Source organism: Nomascus leucogenys, chromosome 12 (genome assembly GCF_006542625.1).
Source record: "Nomascus leucogenys isolate Asia chromosome 12, Asia_NLE_v1, whole genome shotgun sequence".
Taxonomy (NCBI): Eukaryota; Metazoa; Chordata; class Mammalia; order Primates; family Hylobatidae; genus Nomascus; species Nomascus leucogenys.
In genome coordinates, this window is record NC_044392.1 from 25,188,103 (window position 1) to 25,209,336 (window position 21,234).

Below are 21,234 nucleotides of genomic sequence, written 5' to 3' on the forward strand. Positions count from 1 at the left end.
ACTTATTAGAAAACAAAGTAAGTTCTGGGACAATACGTATGCTCTGACCCAAATGGTATAAAACAATAAATAGGTGTTAATTTCCTAAGTACAGATTTACAGGAAAAGTATTTTTAAACTTCTACAATAAACCACTTATCTGAGTCTGCTCATCTCTAGAATAAAACTAATTATATATCTACCTCATTTGAAGATTAAATACATTAATACACATAAAGCCTAACTATAGTAACTCAAAAATGTTAGCTGTTATTAATTATGGGCATTTTTGTCTGATTTGCTGCCATATCTCCAGTGCCTGGAACAGAACCTAGCACATATTATATATTTAATAAATACTTGTTGAATATACAAATTCATGAGTGAATCACACACTGCATTCAGGGCACTGGCATGAAAACCATATATGTTCATTGGAGTAGATCATAAAGGACACTGAATAAGAGTGAACCAGATTTGACTTTACACTCTGGGTGACAAATCAGGAGCCACTGAAGGATTTCAGAGGTAAGACATGGCAGATGGTGATCTAATCAGATTTATTTGTTAAAAATTGTAATGATTATATTAAAAAATTATAATAATAATGACAACGTAAGGACAAAAATAGGTAAATATTTGCCAACTGACCATTTCCATTTCTGCATGGGCTTGCGGTTAATTAAAGGAATTTTGCACATTGTGGAAAGCCAAGAAAGCAAAGGGCTTGGGTCACTGTGAAGCCCACAGCTGCAAAGAACCAGGTCCAGCATACCATTGACCTGAGATAAATCTGGAGCAGCAGGGGTCTCCTTCCTAAGGAAGCTTCCTTGGCCATCCAGCGAGAATAAACATGGCTTTAGGCACTCATCACCTACTGCCTGGGTGTCACGCACTGCTTAACAACCAGGATATGTTCTGAAGAATGTGTCATTAGGCAATTTTGTCATTGTGTGAACATCATAGAGTGCACTTACACAAACCTAGAACATACCATGGCTATATGGTACAGCCTATTGCCTCTAGGCTACAAACCTGTAAAGCATGTGACTGTACTGGATACTGTAGGCAACTGTAAAACAAATGGTATTTGTGTATATAAACATACCTAAACATAGAAAAGGTACAGTAAAAATATGGTATTATAATCTTATGTGGCCACTATCATATACATGGTCTGTTGTTAACCAAAACATCATTATGCAAAGCATCCCTGTATTTTCTTGCAGAAAAAGTAACCCACGGGGATCAGTAAAAGCTACCTAGGTAGTCAACCTGGAGTTATCATGTGCCTTCCAGAGAGTAGCCAATAGCTTCAGGAGCCTCATGAGAATCTCCCAGGACAAGTCTGCCCCATTCTCAACTTCCCAAACTCTCTAAGCCTTGATCTAGACCCACAAATAGCCAAGGGGAGCTGCCCAGCAGTCAATTGAAAATTTTCTTAAAAGTGGTAAACAATATCCTAGGTAAAAATTCAAATGCTGGGGCTAGAGCCACCAGCTAGATCAACTAGCTAAATTACTAGATAAACCAAACTTAATAGCTCTACAATCTCCAGCAACACAGAGAAATCCTCAATACCTCATTTTCCCCATCCAGTAAATGGAGATAATAATAGTATTAATTTATACGGTCCTGGAGAAGACAAAATTAATTCACACATGTAAAACACAGTACTTATTATGCTCAGCAGAATATTAATATTCCATATTATTACTCCTGGCTAATATTATTATCATTTTAACATATATAGTCCTATATCTTCAACTGTATTATAAGTTGACAGCTGGCAAATCCTGCCTTGTACTTCTCCACATTCATTTGTATCAAGGCCAAAATCTTGCCTATGGTAAAAATAAGTAACTCACTAATGGATTGAATCAACAAGAGATAGTTAGCAGAGATGTCAACGGTATCCTCTCAAACAATGATGTGTCACATGACACTCTAAAAACTCCATTTCCCCTAATTAAAAAAAAATCCCTTTATTACCCTTTCCCACCCAACACACACACACACATACATACAAACACCAGTCACTCTCCACAACGAGAACAGTTACTGACTTGACCTAGCACAGCTCTGCCCACAGTGTCCCCCTCTAAAAGCATGCCAGCTTTTCATCCGCTTTGATATTACCTACTAGGGATCAGGAAGAATCAAGAGTCATAACCAGACTTGTCACTCCCCACTCATCTTGGACAATTTTCTCTAGAGTCAATACTGTGCTCCAATACCATCCATTATCTCAGTACATTTGAGCAACTTTAAATTATTTTTCCTCCAACTAAATTATTTAGTTGAAAAAGTAATATATTTTCTATGTCTAGTCATTACCCCCAAAACAGAGAGAGAGACAGAGAAATCTCCTGAGTAATTTTAAACACGTGATTTATTTTGGAGTGTCATTTCGATCATTTTTAATAACCTTCAAGAACAACCAGTGTGAAATTTCCTGAGCATTCTATATTCTCTGCTGGCCCTGTGACTATGGAATTCCATAAACAGCACATCAATGTCCAATGGCTAACCGGCTGCAGTTTCCATAATGGGCATCTAGAATGTGAGGAGGTGTCAGAGGCTGTTCCTCAACAGGGGGGGAGAGCTACCTGTAGGCTTCTCTTTCTATCAAGATGATCTTCCACCTAAACAAAAATAGGAATTCATGTGCTTGGAATTCCAGTAGCACAACAGAAAGGATCTACATCCCCAAATGCAGAGGATAGCTCATGCAAAAGCCAAGAAGTCATACACCTTAGGGGTCATGAAGTGGGCCACATTCCTTAACCTTGATAAGATACCTTAGTGCCCAACATCTGTCATCCTGGAAGAGACACAGAGACCCGGTGGCACCCACAGAAGGATGCCTCAGCACTTCTCCACCCTCACCCCATCTCTCTCAAGGTTCTTTGGCAGCACCACACCAATTTCCCGGATGTTAATCTTCTCAGTCAAATAAATAATTTTGAGATCCCTCTCAGAAATTTTCTTTGGGGTTCCTGTTACCAGGTACAGATTATAGAATTAATACTACCCTTAAAAAGTATTTAAATAGTGTTAAATATATTCTCAGTGATCCAGGGACATTATAGGAGACATTATTTAAAGCAAGCATGAAGAAAAATCCTAGTGAAATGAACATGACCTCTCAGCTTATCCATCAGCTAAAGTTAGACATTCACATGTCAGGTTTTCTTAAAGTGAAACATTGTATGACTTTCACAGCATTAGTATTTGTCCAGTGTTTCTTATATTGCTTCAATGTACACATCCTACTCATATTCACTTAATAATACCTGAATGTTTTTTGTTTTTTGTTTTTGTCTCTACCCTGTGGTCATAAATAATCCAAGGAGACTCTGACTGCTTTCTAAGAAGCAACTTGTTGGTGATGTCAGGCAACACAGGGACCACACAAAACCAAATACTATGCCAATCACAACCTAAAGGCTCAGAGTCTCTTTTTTCCCCCACTGGTTTGAGAGTCTGAGAGGAAACCAGAGGATACAGAGTCTGTGTGTTCTCAAATTGAACCCAGGTGAGTCTTCAGAGCCCAGTGTTCAAAGAGGATGTGTAAAGCTGACCTCTGGGTCAATCTCTGCTGTGCAATAGCTTCGGCTGCTTGGCCCCTGAGTGAGAAAGACAAAGGTCAAGGAAACTAAGTGATCTAAGGAATTGACACGGGTTAAGTAAAGACTAAAGCCATACATTTTCTTACTGAAACTCTTTCTAAAATATTTTCTTCTGCTTTCCAGTAAGAGGCTTAAATTAATCAGAGGCATCCTGGAAGAGTGGAAATAACACCAAATTAGGAGCCAAGAACTTGGATTGGGGTCTCAGTCTGCCCCTGTGTAATGTCAGGAAAGTGCCTTTCCCCCTCTGGGTCTCACTGCCCCATCTGTGAAGGAGAGATGGGCTGGGTTGTCACCTGGCCTGTGATGCTCTGACAGTCTGTGCCCGGAATCTTCATCTCAAGGTTTATCTCGAAGGGCTTTAAGATCATCAGCCTTCTAACCACTTCTCACTATCCCATACCCTGAGTCTGTGGCCAGAGAAGGTAAAAAGGATTGGGCTGAACCCATAAGTTAATGGGCAGGTTTTGTTTCTACTGGATTCTTCTTTTGAATTTATCTTGTAATCACATATCTCTATCTCCTAAGAAGCAGAATAACTAAAATATTACAGTTAGTTGAGAATAGTGGTTATGTGGAATCTGTGGAATCAAAATCTCACCACAAATAATTTCATGCTAAGTTATATCACATTGATATACATGCAACAAGCATTCAGGAGGAGAGTTTTCATGGACTAGAAAGGGTAGAGAAGGCCTTGGGAATGAGGAACATGAGCCAGACCTGGCCAGTTTGGATGGCAGCATCTTTGGAGCAAGTCCTGGGTCCCTTCTGTGACATCGCATCATCACAGAAGGGTGAAATAGCAACAGGCATTAACCAAGCCCTAACATTCCAGGCATGGCTCTCAACACATAGTTTGTATTAATTTATTTAACCACAATTCTGAGACAGAAATTACCATTGCCCCCATTTTACAGATGAGGGACTTCAATTTGCCAAGTTCCCACAGCTAGTAAAGGGCTTGAATCTAGACCTTCAGACTCCAGATTCTGCATTCCTAACTACTACAGTGAGGGAAAGAATTTAAATGGATGAGGAGGTGGAGGTAGGACAATTAAGGTGAGGGGATGGCTTGCACAAACATAAGGAGCAGGTAATGGGTGGGTCATGTGGAGAGAAGAGAAAGGAACATGGCTCATTCTGGGGAGTCAGGAGAGATCAAGTTCTGTGTGTATGAGGAGCCAGATTATCCTCCATGCGTCCATTCAATGCCATTGCCCATTCTGCTGCAGGCCCTGCCCTGGGTGTTGGAGGGCACACAGATTATGGAGATCCATAGAAGCCCCCAGAAGCCTACAGGCAATCTGAAGGCTTCCACTGCTAAGCAGCTTGGACTTTCAGGAAGGGAGAACAGTGTGGAAGAGAGGACAGTAGCATTGTAGGGAGACAGGGTCAGGAGAGGAGACATTCACAGAAGGGCGGGGAATGGCAAAACGAACAGCTGCCTTCCTCAAATGTGCTTGGCTTTTGGCAGCACACCACAGTAGAGGACATAGCTGCTAAGTTCCCAGAAATGCTGTAAGCAGAGAGCCAGAGGGGCTGGGACCACCTCCTTGTGCCTCCTCCTCTGCCATGGCACCCGGCTGTCACCTGCCTGACCTCAGCCAGGGACCAGCCATGGCAGAGGAGGGGGCACAAGGAGGTGGTCCAAAGGCCCAGCAAGGCTGCCACACCCAGGAGGGAGCATTGCCCAAGTTTCCTTTTATCTTCAGGATGCATGCCATGGGTTGTATTATAAGGATTATAAGAATATTCTATTGTGCAATTGTTTCAAGTTATTAATGTGCCTTGAAACAAACAATGTCTAAAATAGAGCTATGCTGTGGTTACTGTTTACTATTATTCTGCATGAAGTTGGAGTTAATTTCAAAAATAGTAATTGAATACCTACTTTGCGCTCAAGAAGCATCGGTTGAATAAATGAATTAGTGAGTGAGCAAATGGCTAATAAATAAACTCAGCTAGGAACTGTCTATAAACACATTTGATGTTAAAAGAATTTCACCCCCCCAAAAAGAGAGTTTTTAAAACTCCAGATTTTCAAAGGGCCGGAGAATGTGCAAAAGCTGGAAAGACTTGGAACTCAAGCAGAGTTTCCTGGCCCCCTGGTGGCTTCTTCTTCAGGTAGCAAGATCTACCTTTCTCTAGTTATATACACTCCTCCTCTTCCTCCCGCCCATGGGAATAATGTGCGCAAAACAAAAGTTCTATGAGAATGAGAAAAAGACAACCTAGAAGAAGCAAATAAATAGAAAAGATAATTTCTGAAGGTTTAGAAATAAACATAGTTAAACCAAGTTATAAATTATATCCAGTTTTTCTAGGAGACAAATTCCTAGTCTACATTTGTCAGGTATACGTAGACTTGTGGGGATGAGGAACGGGGAGTTGAGGTAGAAGGTAAGGATAACTCCTCCTTCTAGATACTACTGAGGGGAAGTTAAACTTGCTAGTCATCTTCAACATCAATAGAACTTAAAGATTACCAAGTTTTCATGTGCCTACTTCCAAATAGAATTAGTTCATCCTTCATCCTCTTATCAAATACATACTGAATGAGTTATTTGTTATTAACTGACAAAGCACTAGGTGCTAGGAAGGCAGCAAGGAACCAGATGCAGCCTCTGACCCCAGACAGCTTACAGCCCAGTGGGAGCTAGCCTAGAATAGAAATGACTGGGCAGTGGAACCATGTCTGCTTATTTAAGGTCAAACACCCAGTCCAGTGCCTGGCAGACAGTAGGAGCTCAATGAGCTTGTGTTCAATTAATGAAAAGTAAAATGGAAATTACAGTACATTTCTCTTAATGTCTTGATAAGGCACAGTACAAGGTATCAGGAAAACATAAGCAAACCTAAATCAGTCTTTAGAGAGGCCAAGGAAGAGTTCCTCAAAGAGATGTCATATTCACTAAAAATCTAGGGGGTTAAATAAGAACAATTCAGGTGAATGTGGTTTTGGGGAGTGGTTTCATATTAGGAGAAAAATTACAAAGGATAGACATCAGGGGCTAGAGGCCAGGGAGAGTGCTATATCCATGTCACTGCTAGTGGTTTGGTGTTGCTAGAAATTGGCCTGGAAGTATATGTGTGAGTGCATGTGAGCATGGTGTGAGAGCATGATTGTATCATATATGATGGTGTGGGTGTGTGGGTGGGTGTTCATGTATATCTGTGCACATGTGTGCACGTGTGTACATATGGATGTGCAGGTTTGTGTAAGTGTGCCTGCATATATGTGCATGCATGTGTACACATGAGTATGCATGGGTATGTGTGCGTCTATTGTAGAGTCAGTGATGAGATTGAAAAGGTTAAGCTGGGTCTCATATGACACCTTAAGGAAGCTGAACTTTATCCTGAGGGTGCAGCAGAGTCATCTGATGGTTGTAGGCAGGAAAGTGACTTGAGCTGCTTTGTATTTGAAAATGCTCCTCTTGGTTGCAATCAAACAGCTGAAGAATAAATTGATCTCTCAGGTTAGAGATGGTCAGAATTATTGTGACCAAAACTTAGCTTTAGTTTGGTTATTGGGATGAATACAACAGGGCCAAAAGAAACTGAAGAGGCCAACCAGACAGGATTTGGTGAATGATTACTGGCATTACATGTCATGTGGAGAGTGAGCGGCAGTGATGTGAGACAGGAACTCCTGGAGTTCTTGGCCCTTTGCTGAGATACAGAAAACAGGACAAGCAATGGATGTGAGATGGATAAAGGGTTCAGTTGTGGAAGGTTGGGGCTCTTCACTCCTTACTGCTCCTGAGATAAAAGATAGTGACAACATAGCACAGTGGAAAAGAACTCTCAGGACAAATGTCCAGGTTCGCATCTTGGCTCTGCCTGCACCAGCTGTGTGACCTTGGACAGTATCCTATTTCTCTCTATGCTCTGGTTTCTCCATCTTCTTCCTTGGGCTGTCCTGGGGAGCATGTGAGTTAATATTTGTAAACAGACCACAGTAGTGCTTGGCACAGAGTAAGTGCTACAGAACCACTTGTCAAAGGAAAATTTATGCAATAGATTTTTTAGAGTGATTGAGCTTGCATTTTCATGCTTTATATTTCTGTTACTTTATCTACCATCATTTTCCTGTGTTTATGCTGTCTCCTACTTTAGATGACCAGTTCTTTAATACAAGACCTTGAGTCTTCGATCTTTCTGAATTTAAAATAAAATCTCTCTGAACCCATATCTACTTCTGACATCTCCTTTGCCCCTTCCATCACAGCCAAGTTTCTGCATAGAGTGCAATCCTTGTTTTCACTCCTTTACCTCTCATTCATATCTCTACTTAATGTGATGTGGATGCACCCATAACCGAGGTGTGAAACTGCTCTCCCTAAAGTCATCCATGATTTCCTGACTGCTAAATCCAATGCACCTACTTTAGGCCTGATATCTTATTTGGTGCTTCTGTGTCATTTGACACTTTGAAAACTATCATTTTCTCTTTGCCCTAATGCTGCTACTCCCCAGTACTGGTTCTGTTTCTCTGGTTACCAGCTCTCCTTTCCTAGCCTCAAGAAATCCTCTGGCTTATCCAGGCAGGACCAGTCACTCTCAGTAGGCAGGCTGTAATAATCTGTTTACGTATACACATATAATTTCTTGTTTACAGTTTACGGGCCTAAATTCTGAGCACCTTCCAGGCATAACTCCTGCCTTAGTAGTTCTTGATTCCCCAACCTGTGGTTAAAGCCTTGATATTTCACTTAATAGAAGCTCAATAAATATTGAATGAACAAATAAAACTAAACTACTTTTATAACCTTCCCAGAATGTAGAGCATTTATTTGTAGGAAAGTTAGCAAATGCTGAGTCACCACTTGAATGATGACTCACTAACTGATTAACTTATAGGCTCTGCGATAAGTTCCCTCTGATCAGGTAACTGGATTTCTAATGCAGAAATGAGCCATACTTGCTCGTCTTGATAACCCAACCAGTTGCCATGGCAATACTTCAAATGTTCTGAGACTTTGGTTTCCAGTTTCCACATTTTATATTTGGGCAGAACCACTTTTCTTCACCACTCAATTCTGACTCATAAAGAGAACTAGGATGTTTTTGTTTGCCCACTGAGTTTTCTTTACTGGATGTTCTCTTTAAAAAATCCAAAGAGGAAGGTTGTTTTGAGACAGGTAGTAAACATGGGAAAGAAACAATGCTGTTATTTTTTTGATACAAACTTAGCATAGAAATATGCTTTCTGGAAGGTGCTAGGGCCAGGGGGTGTATGATGTGAGCTGAAACAAATCTGATGAGCCCCCAGAATAATGTAATTCCATGTACTCAAGAGCGAAAGTATGGAATCTGTGTCCTTGTTTATGATATCAGGAACTGAAGCTAATGGATGTGCAGGGTATACAGGCTCAGGAGCCAAACTGAGGTGTTGCCTTTCTGTTAGTAAACACCAAATAAAGTGTTTATTTGGCCTCCTCAAGGCACGGATTAGAACAGGAAAGAGGAGTCAGACCTCTTGGCACACACTTTCTGAGTGAATCACATGGTCAGCCCAAAGAAACAAGAAAGAAGTGCCCAAAAGAAGAGGCAGGAGGTGAGGAAGGACAACTTGTTGCTGGTGACAAGAGAATAGTTGGATGTATTTGGGCTGCCAAAAGTGACTCCTGCTTTCCAGCCCTGCCTCTGTCACTCCTGAATATTTCCAACCTGACAATATTTGCTCCACCCCAGAACTACACCAAGAGTCTCCATGGGTTTCCATCTCATTCCTGTGGTCTGAGAAAGAACACACAGCTCCCAGAGGATGGGGAGGTGAACAGCTAATGGTGCCACCTGGGTCAGTCAAAGCCTCATCCACTGCATTGTCTCCCTGAGATGCAAAGGACCAGGAAGAGAATCTTTTACAGTAAATAAAAATTGGGGAATGAGGAGAGGAAAGGCAGTAACAGGTGCCAGGCACTGAAGCTGGAGTGTGGTGAATAGGATAATCACACGCCATTCTTACAGAAAACCCCTCTACGCCACTGCCTGGAAGTGATTCTCCTTCCCCCACCTGCACCCCAAACGACTGGACAACCCCAAAGGCCCAGATCTAACCCTGTGAGTCAGACACCAAACCCTGAATAGTCTGCCAAAGAACCCAGCTGGGGCCAGACACAGAGCTGGAATCTAGGAGAAAGTTCACGGCTATGTGAGCTATGTGAGCTTCATCTTCCTTTCTCCCCTTCGTTTCTCTTCTCTTTTTCTTTCTGAAGGTGCTGCTGCATCAGAATCTGATGCACTGTGACTTCTAAGCACCTGAGTGTTTCCTGTATGCCTATCATTGAGGGTTCAGCCAGGTTGCAGGTAATAGCAAGTAATACACTTCAGGCCAAAGGTGAAGGTTCAGGGAAGAAAAGGCCCATCTTAGGATACCTTCAAGAAGCTAGAAGAGGGAGCTTGGTGAGAGAACCCACTTCAACTAGGAAGGACTCCCTGCTATTTCAGAGGCCTCAGCATCACAGCCCAGATATCTCTCCTTATTGTGCAACAATGACACATTTCCCCAAGACCACTGAGGTACTCTCAGATGCTGGCAGTGGCCAAACCATACTCACCAGTGATGTCGCAGAAGCCCATTTTATTTTATTATTTTATTTTATTGAGACAGGTTCTCATTCTGTCCCCCAGGCTGGAGTGCAGCGGCACAGTCATGGCTCACTGCAGACTCGACCTCACCAGGCTCAGGTGATCCCCCCACCTCAGCCTCCTGAGTAGCTAGGACCGCAGGTGCATGCCACTACACCCAGCTAATTGTTGTATGTTTTGTAGAGATGGGGTTTCGTCATATTTCCCAGGCTGGTCTTGAACTCCTGGCCTCAAGCGATCTGCCTGCTTCAGCCTCCCAAAGTGCTAGATTTACAGGCGTGAGCCACTGTGCCCAGCCCCCATTTCATTTTAGAGGGTCAGAGGCATAAAACCAAACCTTCATGCATTGATGGGGATTACTAAATTGTGCAGCCACTTTGGTAGTCTGGTAGGGCCTCAAAATGTTAAATATATAGCTACCATATGACCCAGAAATTCCACTCCTAGGTATCTAATCAAAAGAAATAGAAAAATATCCACTTGTGCACAATGTTCATAATAGCCAAAAAGTGGAAACAACCAAAATATCCAGAAATCGAAGACTGAATACACAAAATGTAGTATATGCATAGAATATTACTTAACAATAAAAAGGAATGAAGTGCCAATACATGCTGCAACATGGATAAGCCTCAAGTGAAAGAAGCCAGCCACAAAAGATCATACATTGTATAATCCCATTTTTATGAAATACACAGAATAGGCAAATCTATAGAGATAGAGAGTAGGTTGCCGATGGCTATGGCTATGGTGGATTTGGAAAGGAGCAGAGGGAAGTGGGTAGGGCTAATGGATACAGCATTTCTTTTGGGTGCTATTAAAATATTCTAAAATTTGATTGAGATAATTGAGATAATAGATTGAGATAAGCCTGTAAGAATACTAAAGACATTATTTGTACACTTTAAACACGTGAACTTTAAGATAAGTTACATCTCAGTATGCTTTTTTCTAAAAAAAACAAAAGAAGGAAAGAAATATAAACTCTGCCTGGAATGCTCATACCAAGAAGCTAGCATGACTTGTTTCCTGCAAGAAATATCTGGGAAGTTTTGTTTATACTTGAACGAAAGGTATGTCCCACCACTGATAGTGCCATAGTCTCTCTGTTGGAGTTATTTTGCATAGTGTGAAACTAGAAAGCAAAGCACAAAAGGATGGTGGAAAAAGCAGTTGGCAAACTACTGCTCATGAGAAAAATCTAGCCTGCCACCTGTTTTTGTAAATGAAGTTTTATTGGAACACAGGCATAGAAATGTGTTTACATATCATCTACGACTGCTTGCATATTCTAACAACAGAGTTGAATTTTTTGCAACAGGGACTGCATGGCCCAAGAAGCCTAAACTATTTACTATCTGTCCTTTTACAGAAAAAGTCTGCTGTCTTCTGCCCTGGGCTCAAGAGCTTGGACTCAAGAGTCTAGAGTCTTGCAACTTGAATCATGGTTCACATACTAGCAACAGCAACAGCATCTGAAGCCTGTTGGACATGCAGAATCTCAGGCTGCCCAGACCTATTGAACCCAAATCTGCGTTTGCGTAAGGTAGTTGTGTTAGTACAAGAAGTAGATGCTAATACAGGATTAAATATGTGGGATTTTACTGGGGGAGACAATTCTGAGGAAATATAGACAGATCCTGAAAAGGCTGGGAGAGCCATCAGTCATTGCTGCAAGTCTGACTCTGAAGGAAAAAAAAGAGGCAAGGAAGGTGGGATGGAAGTGTTGTTGACTACAGTGCAGTCTAAGGAATTTCCTGCAAGGCCTTTTTGAGTCCTCCAGCCAAAGTCAATGACTGTCTCTCAGGAACTGGTCTGCCTTTATCCACGCCACCCCAGGGATCTGTGGCCTCAGTGAAAATGCAGTGATGTGTTTCAGAGCACAGCACCTGGGGTCCTTGGTCCATTAAACTGCCTGCAGTGTGCAAGACGTACTTACACTGCACCTGCTGCCAGGTGTATTGCCATGGCAGACAGCTTAAGAATAGCCCCAGCTGATCTCTATTCACATTGAAGTTTGAGAAGAAATGTTCTAAAGTATGAGTTAGCAAACTTTCTACAAAGGGCCAGACAGTAAATATTTTGGGCTTTGTGGGCCAGAAGGTCTCTTTTGCAACTACTTACCTCCACCAGTTAGCAGGGAAGCCACCACAGAGAACACATAACCAAATGGGTGTGGATGTGTGCCAATAAAACTTTATTTACAAAAACAAGCTTCAGCTTTAGACCTGATGTGACCCACAGGCCATAATATGCCAACCCCTGCTCTAGAGTTCTGGGGCTTAAACTTCCTTAAAGTAATTAAGCCCCTCCTTCACATGAAACAGGTAAGGGAGGGGATGCTCCTATTGAAGGTGGAAAGGGAGCCCTGCACTCAGTGATTTCGCCTCAGAAGCTCCTAAGACACCTCAGTAGGCAGCAAAAACAGAACCTGAAAGCCACTGCCCTGGATCCCACACAGAGACTCCAGTTTCAGAAAGTTCCTCCCACCCTTTTATTCATCCTTAATGGGCAGTCAGCTGTCTAAATTTCTATTTTGTCTATTCTATAAACATAACTGAGAGTCTTTAATACTGTGCTAGATATTTTGGAAGCACAAAAGTTAATCAGACATGCATTTGGCTCTGGAGGAATTACCAGTGGATAGAAATGAGATATGCACATAACAAATAAGGCAGGAAGCAATATGCACCCTAGGAAACCACACATGAAGGGCCCTGGAAGCAGAGACATAGAGAAAATTACTTTCCCATAGGGATGAGGGGCATGGCCACAGGCTGTGAGAAAAAGGGTCATAGTCATGGTCTGTTTTACTTCTCTTCACATGTATGTGAATCTGCCTTCTATGAAGCTCCATATTCTATGTGGATGACACCCTCCACCTTGCGTACAAACCTCCCTTTTTGGGAGAAGGGGATGTTTCAGCATTCTGTGAAATCTCATTTCTTAGATATCAAAAACAACAACAACAACAACACTTATCAATATAGGCCTTAAACAATGGGTTTTATACATAATATCAGCAGACCCTGGCCATCAGGAAATCGTGAAGGGTCTTGATATGGTTTGACTGTGTCCCCACTCAAATCTCATCTTGAGTCATAGCTCCCATAATTCCCACATGTTGCGGGAGGGACCTGGTGGGAGGTAATTGAATCATGGGGGTGGGTTTTTCTGTGCTGTTCTTGTGATAGTGAATAAGTCTCATGAGATCTCATGGTTTTATAAATGGGAGTTCCCCTGCACACGCTCTCTTGCCTGCCCCCATGTGAGACATGACTTTGCTCCTCATTCACCTTCTGCCATTGTTGTGAGGCCTCCCCAGCCATGCTGAACTGTGAGTCCATTAAAGCTCTTTCCTTTATAAATTACCCAGTCTCAGGTATGTCTTCATCAGCAGCTTGAGAACAGACTAATACAGCTCTGAACATTGTGTGAACTACGTGAACATGTTCATTTTTCTAGGGAGTGGACATAGCTTTCATCAGATTTTCAAAAGGTTTTACGGCCTCCAGAAAACTTTAGCACCATAGTCCAATTTATTCAAAATAGTACTGCTCAGGCTACAAAGAATGGATTTTTTTAAATAAAATAAATGAGCCCTTTGGGGCCTCTGATTCTACTGCATTTACAACACATTAGACTGTGTTGTTAAAAAAGTCTGTTTACCATCATTCTCATTTTACAATTTAGCAAACTGAATTCCTAAGAAATTAAAGTGAATATTCCACCTAAGGAAAAATGATAGGTTAGTGGGTTAGAACCAAAGACAAGCAGGTTAACCTGCTGCTCCCAGTAATGATTGCCTCCCACTGTTAGCTCCTGCCAGACCATGAGTAAACACAGTGGCCAAGCCCTATGGTGGGCACTTGACATACATGACGTGTTCAAGCATCATAACGACTCTGCAAGACATCGTCTTATTTTTCATTTATTGGAGATTTTTTCATTTTTCTTTAAACAGAATGATATTTTGTATACATATATTTTTCTCCTTTTTCCATCTGAGGAAATGAAGGCATAGAAAAGCTCAATGGATTGCCAAAGACCACAGCCCTGATAAGCGTCAGAGATGGAATCTGTTGCCAGGTCGGCCTGCCTCCCAAGTTCTACACAAGCATATACTCTAATGCTCGGATCCTCAGAGGAGGAAAACTTGTCTTCACGTCAGGGACAGTTTCTTAGACATCTTTGTGCTCCCCAAGGGCCTTGCCGTGCTTCGCATGGAAGGCACTCAATAAATATTTGTTAGATGAAGAAACCTGGGCTCAGGCTCCAATTCTGCCATGGACTTAGTGACTCAGTCTCCTGCAACTTGGAGCTGCAGGTGGTTACTCAGCTGGGCAACTTCAGGGAACATTTGAAATCAATTATGGGTGAGGAGGAACCTATTAAAATCTTCTCTTTTGTGTATGTTGGGGTTGAAAGAGAGGAAAGGAAGTTGAGAAGGAGGGAAAGGAACAGGATGGTTTCAAGGTTGAGTGCCGGAGCTTAAAAGTTACACACGTGGATGGGACAGAATTTGGCTTATGTCCAGTGCTCAGTTCCAATGGCCCAATCAAATGGGCTTCTGACCTCAGTCTACTCCTAGGTGGCCACATGGCCCTGAGCTGCCAGGCCCCTGACTAGCTACTCTTACAGAGGACTCTACAGTGGAGCAGTTGTACACAGTCCTCTCCTACACCTTGGTTGCTCTGTCTCAGCTATGGGAAATAGGCCACTTCAGAAGATCTACCTTGCAGGGACCCAGGTACCATGTCTCCCCTTCTGAGGGCCAGAGAGACATTCAGCACCCAAAGCCTGTGAGCTCCGTGTTGTCCTCAACTCTAAATAAATGTATTCTGGCAATTCATTCTGGAATTCAACTTTCTATTTTGGAAGAATGTGGGAGTTTGGAGTGGGGGAGGGAGAGGGGAAACTTTAGCTGAGTTTCTTTTCTTCACTAGTTGCTAAAGTGCAAGTTAGTCACAACCCCAAAAATGTCACTTTTGCCCTTTCACATAAGCCCCGCAAAAAACACTTGCATAAAGCTGACCCCAAGGGATGGCTACGAACAACATTCTGGGAGAGGACAATTAAATACATACAGCCCAGAGCCAGGGCAGGACAGTCCTCCAAGAAATCAGAGACATTCTCCACTACGTGGCTGCCTACTCTCCTCTGAATGAAGCAACACTGCCACCTAGTGTTCTGTGTAGAAAGTATCCTCTAAGGCCCCCGCATCTGGGGCTGGGGAGGGGAATGTTCCTCTATAAATTGCTATGGCTGCATTGCTTGAAGTCTCTATGGAAGAAAAAATGCCCTAAATTGGGTAGATTAAGGATTGGGAAACTGGGTTTAAGTTGAGTAGGTAGAAGCTACGCTTTGAGAGCTGTTGAAAAAAGTGTAGGGGCCAAGTCTCGCAGCACCTCAGATCATTCCAAGTGGAACAGCAGAATTGCTGAATTGTATGTGGCTCCCAGGAACATCATTCTATTGTCATTCTGCATAGGTGAAGGCCAACCATCGTAGGAACAGACAATGACCAGCTCAGGGGCGAGTGCTGTATGGTAAGAGAAGGAAGATGGGCTGGTCTGTCCACAGGCATGAGTAGATTAGGGCAAATGCCTTTGGCAACATTATGGTTCTCAGGCATGGAGAGCACAGGTGAAGTGTAAGCAGCTAAGCACAGTGAGTACACAAGGATGCCCAAGCCCTCAGGAGCCCTGTTGCTAGAATCCTGAAGAATGAAACCATGTTCCCAACCTCCATCTTTCCCAGACCTTTACCCTACATCTTTACTGAATATTTTCTGATGTACAGAAATCTAAAGAAAAATATAGAGTGGTAAGTGGAGATGAGATAGCCCTGGGCATTCCCTGCCCTCAACCTTTCTGGTGTAGACCTAAGGGGGGAAATACCATTATACCACAAGGGACACTTTGATTTGAAGAGAAGGAAAATTCAGAAGCTAGACAGTCTGCAAAAGCTTTCCTGCCCAATTTGACATGCTTACGGTTAAAAGAGTTCAGACAGGCACTTTAGAGAAGGATCTGAGCGTGTGCTGTGGCAGTGTTGGCAGCGGTTGGAGGCGGTGGACAGGTGGGCAAGGGAGAAAGACGTCCTGGGGTGGGGATGGGGGAGGTGCCACAAGAAATGCTGTAACTGGAATCAAATCATGACACTGCTTTCCTCTGGGCAGAGCATCAGACAGGACACAGGAGGGACAGGACAGGGGTCAAGTTTCCCCAGGTTTGGCCTCTAGTAACACAAAGCAGTAGCCCCTTAGAGCCTCCCACATAGACTCCTATTGGATCTTTCTCTCATTTTTTCAGCCAGGGAATTGATCCCCGGTCTTTATGTTGCTACTGCAAGAGGAGGGGTAAGCGGAGTCGTGGGTCTTAGTCTAGACTGCAAGCACACAGTTTCCCTGGCAGATGGGTACTAGGAAGCAAGATTAAGCAGCAAGAAGATGTCATCTGGGAGAAATTGTGGAGCTGCCAACTCTGATCAGATAATCATCTCATTATTTCTTCCCTTTGGCCCCAGAATAAGGATTTCCTTCTACTCTTTCTCTTCCCCCACCTAACTTACAGCCCAACCCTTATTTCTCCCCTTTCCCCACGCCCTCTCCCACCCAAAAATAAAATACAGCAAAACCACAAGACTTGAGAATGCTCTGTGTCTGGGAATCCCAGCTTCCGAAGGAGAAATCACAGCCAAAGAGGGGGAGACAGAGTGTCCGGAAGGGATGTTCCAGCAACACCCCCTTGAAAGAGGCTCCCTCATTGCCGACTTCTTTCCCTAGTCTGAAACTTATTTGCAGGCATCCAGTAACCTGAGAATTTTTTCTTAATTCGGGAAATTTTCAAGCGATTCAAGTGTCCTGCCTGGAGTTCTATTCCCAGCCTGCCTCGCATGCCTTTTATTGCCTCAGTTTCCCCATCAATATAATGGGACTGGAAAACATGAAAGGGCACTGTGGATAATTCAAATTAAGCAGATTATATGGTTCTACTGTGCACCTTGCTTTGTGTTAGGTTCTGTCATGGGGAATTCAAAAGGATAAGGTACTAAATGATGAAATATCGTGTCTAATCCATTACCCCTTGCTTCATTCCAACTTTCCCAGTAAGGCAACAGGAAATAGTTACTCTTAACCTCATTTTTCTTTGCCCTTCTGGGTGACTTTCCATGAAAAGCAAGATCTGTGTATAGTGGAAACAAATGTGGGTCATGTTCCCAGACAAGCGGTCCTGATCAAACCCATGGAGTTATAAAAGGTTTCATTTTTTAGGTCCTTCTTACAACAACAGCAGGCCTAGAAGTCGGGATCTTGGCTTGTAAGTGCTCACTTTTTCCAGTGGACCCTACTGTTCCTAAGCTGGGCACATGATTGCTGTGACAAAGTGGAGGGACCTCCAGGACCTGGACCAGAGGGCACCTTTCTGCCAAGATCCAGGGCATTCAGAGAAAAGGAAACCAGGCAGGACCTGACGGCTGTGTACCTAGCAGCCTTGTTTCCTCACCACCTGGACCAGCCCAGGCATGACTCATTGCTCAGACCCTTGGATTCTCATCTGTCTTCAAGGTTGCCTGGGTATCTCATATTGGTCTACCAGAAATGGAGTGTGACACCCCTTCTCTTTTGGCAAAGAACCAAGGAGCTCTATCCCTTTAAAGAGAGGTAAGAGAGCTAAAGTCTCCTAAGTGCAAGCACAATGTATAGAAGGACATGAGATCAATACAAGGTACAGAGGCTGATATGGCTAGAGTCATTATCTCCTTTTTGATGGTGTCTGGAATCCTGCTGTGCTGATTAATAAAGGCCCTTCCCCCTCTCCCTGGCTAGCTCTTTCTGGCTTTCCTGTTGGGTCCCCTTCCCATCCTCGCTCCCTATGTCTAACCCGTCAGAAATAAAGCCAGCCATACCCTCAGGATCTCAGAAAGCCCAGGAGAGGGGTGTTACCTGCAATGATGGCTGGGTTGTTCTGTCCTCCCTCCGGTTTAACCCAGGCTTCCACTGTGAACGCCTCCCGGGGAATCTCAGCCAGCACTTCTGGACGCAGCAGCAGCCGCTCCCGCCTCCCAGAGAAGTATAAGATGGGCAGTCCTACTTGGGAGTTAAAGGTCTCTGCTTCTCGGTAGGAGCCCTCTCCACCATTTTGGTTGCTTTCCTCCGGTGGACTCTTTCTGACCCTGTGTTTAAGGGAATGCTTGGTCCAAGGTTGCAAATGTGAAGAGATATCGGAGTCTCCCTGCACATCTTCCGCCAGCCTCTTCCACACTTGGCGACGCTGCCTGGACTTGGCCCAGCCCCTCCTTTGGCTCTCTGGTTTGGGTTCGTTCAGGGTTGTGAAAATGGCGGTGGTAGTAGTGGCAGCCATGGCTGAGCCTTTCTGAATCCCGGCCTCACCTAGAGACTCCTTGGATCTTTGATTGCCAAGATAAGCGTCATCATCTCCCAGCAGCTCAGATTGCCCAATAGGACTATCCCCTACCCATGGGGCAGCTGGCTGTTCAACTGCACCCCTCAGTCCTGCTGGATTTTCAGTCAGGTCTCGGGGAACAAGGCTCACAGCATTTCCTTCAGTGTCTGGTTTGCTGCGTCCTGTATGATGGATTTCTTGCTCCCCCACAGGGTAGGGCCTTAGGTAGTTCCCAGCCCTACTGGGGTAGACTCCAAAGAGGTGATGCTGTGGAGAAGCTCTGGGTCTTCGAACCTTGGCCCCCAGCCAACAACGTTCTCCGTCCAACAGCACCTGATTCAGGTGTTCCCTCTCAACCAAGGATTTCTTGCGTGTCCAGCCCAGCTCACAGTTGGCAGAACAAAGTGCCCACCCAGCCAAAATCGCCAGGCTTATTCTTAGGATCTTTAAGCACATCATACCTCCCCTAGCTCTTTCTACAGAACCAGAAGTCAACTTCTGGGTACCACACCAGAGTGATGGGCAGACGAGAAAGAGGCAGCTAGCAATGGATTTGCAGTCACCAGGGAAACTGTTTTGTCCACAAACCAAACTTTTTCAAATAGCCCCAAGAATGCCTCTGCTGGCTACCTGTGCTGGCTGCTCTGCCAGTGTGGCTTCTATTCCTCCCCAGCGTGTGTGCTTCCCGCACGCTTCTCCCTTGACCCCTTTCCTCTTGCTGTATTTTAGTCCTTGCAGAACAAAGTTAATTTCTCTTCGTTCCTTTGAATTTCCTCCCAGAAAGCTCAGATTTCTTTCTTTTTTTTTCCCCCTTCTTCTTCAATAATACCTCCCCTCACTGATACTAGAAGAGAGACCCACAGGCATGAGCCAAGTCTCTCAAATACACACTCACAAACACACACTCCTCGCTACCTGAAGTCATTCAAAATAATCTTATTTTCTAATTTTCATTTCTTTCTCTTCTTCCTTCCCTAGGAATTACCTTCTCTTTTTGTAGTCCCTAAGCCAAAATAAGTTCACCTTAAAACAAATTGCTAGAACTTTTACACAGAGACACGCAATTTGATGCTTCTTATTTTAAAATGCAAAAATAATCTAGGGGAACAAAAATCCAAGCTGGTACTTAACTTTCATTCTCCAGATGTCTTCAGCCAGGTCCCCATCCAGCCTCCAGTCTGTCTGTGAAGGTTAGAATGTTTCCTTCAGTTTGATGCTTGGGGTTGTTGGTTGTTGAAAGCTTTTAATCCCTCATCCAACTTGTTGGTAGGTTGCAAGTCTCCGTAAAGTTCTTTGGGGTGCCAGTTTGCTGTTCTAATAACCTTATGAGTCTGGGAGCTCTTAACTTCACCTTCTGGGAGTCTTGTGGGTTCCTGGGAAGATCAGGAAAAGAGCAAAAAGAAGAGCATATACTTCAGGGGACCTGTTCTCTCCAGTCTCTCCTGCTCCCCTTGGCTCCCTTTCTCTCTGCCTGTAAATATCTTCTTGTTTTTTGTTTTTGTTTTTGTTTTTCATTTAAAGACAATGATGATGTCAAAGCTAGTAAGTTCAATGCATCACTCCACCTACTCCTCCCTGTCCCCTCCTTCCTCCTGAAAACCTCCCCACCTCACCAAGGCACAGGGGACAGACGCTACTCTTGGTTTCCCCAGTAAACATCACGGGCTTTCTCTTTCAGCAGCCGCAGCCTACACAATCAATAGCAAAGAATCAATACTGTTTTGGAGTACTCTTCTCTGTGTGTATTCTCTCTCTCTCTCTCTCTCACACACACACACACACACACTTACTGTGAACAGATCTACCTACTGCCTAATAAGCCCACACTTTTAGGGATCCCTTATATCTTCCTTTTGTTTTGTTACAAACAAAACAAAGTATTTTTTCTTACTTTGATCAATCATTTGGGATTTAAAAGAACAATATCTTAAATTCACTTTAAATCAGACATGGGAGAAAGGAGAAATCAAGTATCCTGCTGTGAGAAGTATTAAATGGAAATGCCATGAATTCATACTACATAGGTCTTCTTTTTATCTCAGAAGTTTCTCAATCTGAAGTTACTAAAAGTCACCATATGCTGAGTGAGCAAATAAACAAATGAGATGTTCAAAATTAGTAATTTACAAAAATGAACAGCTAGACCCAAGCAACCATGTTTCCAATTGATTTGAAATGGATGGAAAGGATGGGGAAGAAAATGTCATAATTTTAACCTATGCAGTGTTTGCCTAGATGCCTAGATAAAGGCTTTCTCAAAGGGCCCCCACCCCCTAAGTGCATGTGCATGTACACAAATACACACATGTATACATGGACAAACACACGGCATGGTTCTGAATTCTTAACACAAGGATGTCTGACCACAGGTGGTACAAAACAGTGGAGAAACACGTTGGGTCCTTCATTCACATAATAAGAAAAATCACTTACACTTTTAAAGTCACTGCTTGTGTTGCCCACATCTAAAATATGCAGTCCACATACTCTGGAGTAAGATCGCACTGCCTCTTCTGCCTTGAGTCTCCTCATCATCTTCTAAACTCCTCTACCCCAGCTAAGAACCGACTTGTTTGCATTATAAATGCTGTATCTTAAACACCTCATCCCCAGCATGT

The 21,234-nt window shown here is 43.3% G+C and overlaps 1 protein-coding gene across 1 annotated transcript in view; it reads right to left on the reverse strand.

The window, feature by feature from the left end:
- Positions 1 to 19,846, reverse strand: part of PAPPA2 (pappalysin 2) — a 289,210-nt gene extending 269,364 nt beyond the window's left edge. Inside the window, exon 1 of the mRNA XM_030823938.1 lies at positions 18,157 to 19,846. Coding sequence (XP_030679798.1) covers positions 18,157 to 19,075 — 919 coding nt within the window. The 5' untranslated portion in view covers positions 19,076 to 19,846. The remainder of the gene's footprint in view (positions 1 to 18,156) is intronic.
- Positions 19,847 to 21,234: the final 1,388 nt, after the last annotated feature.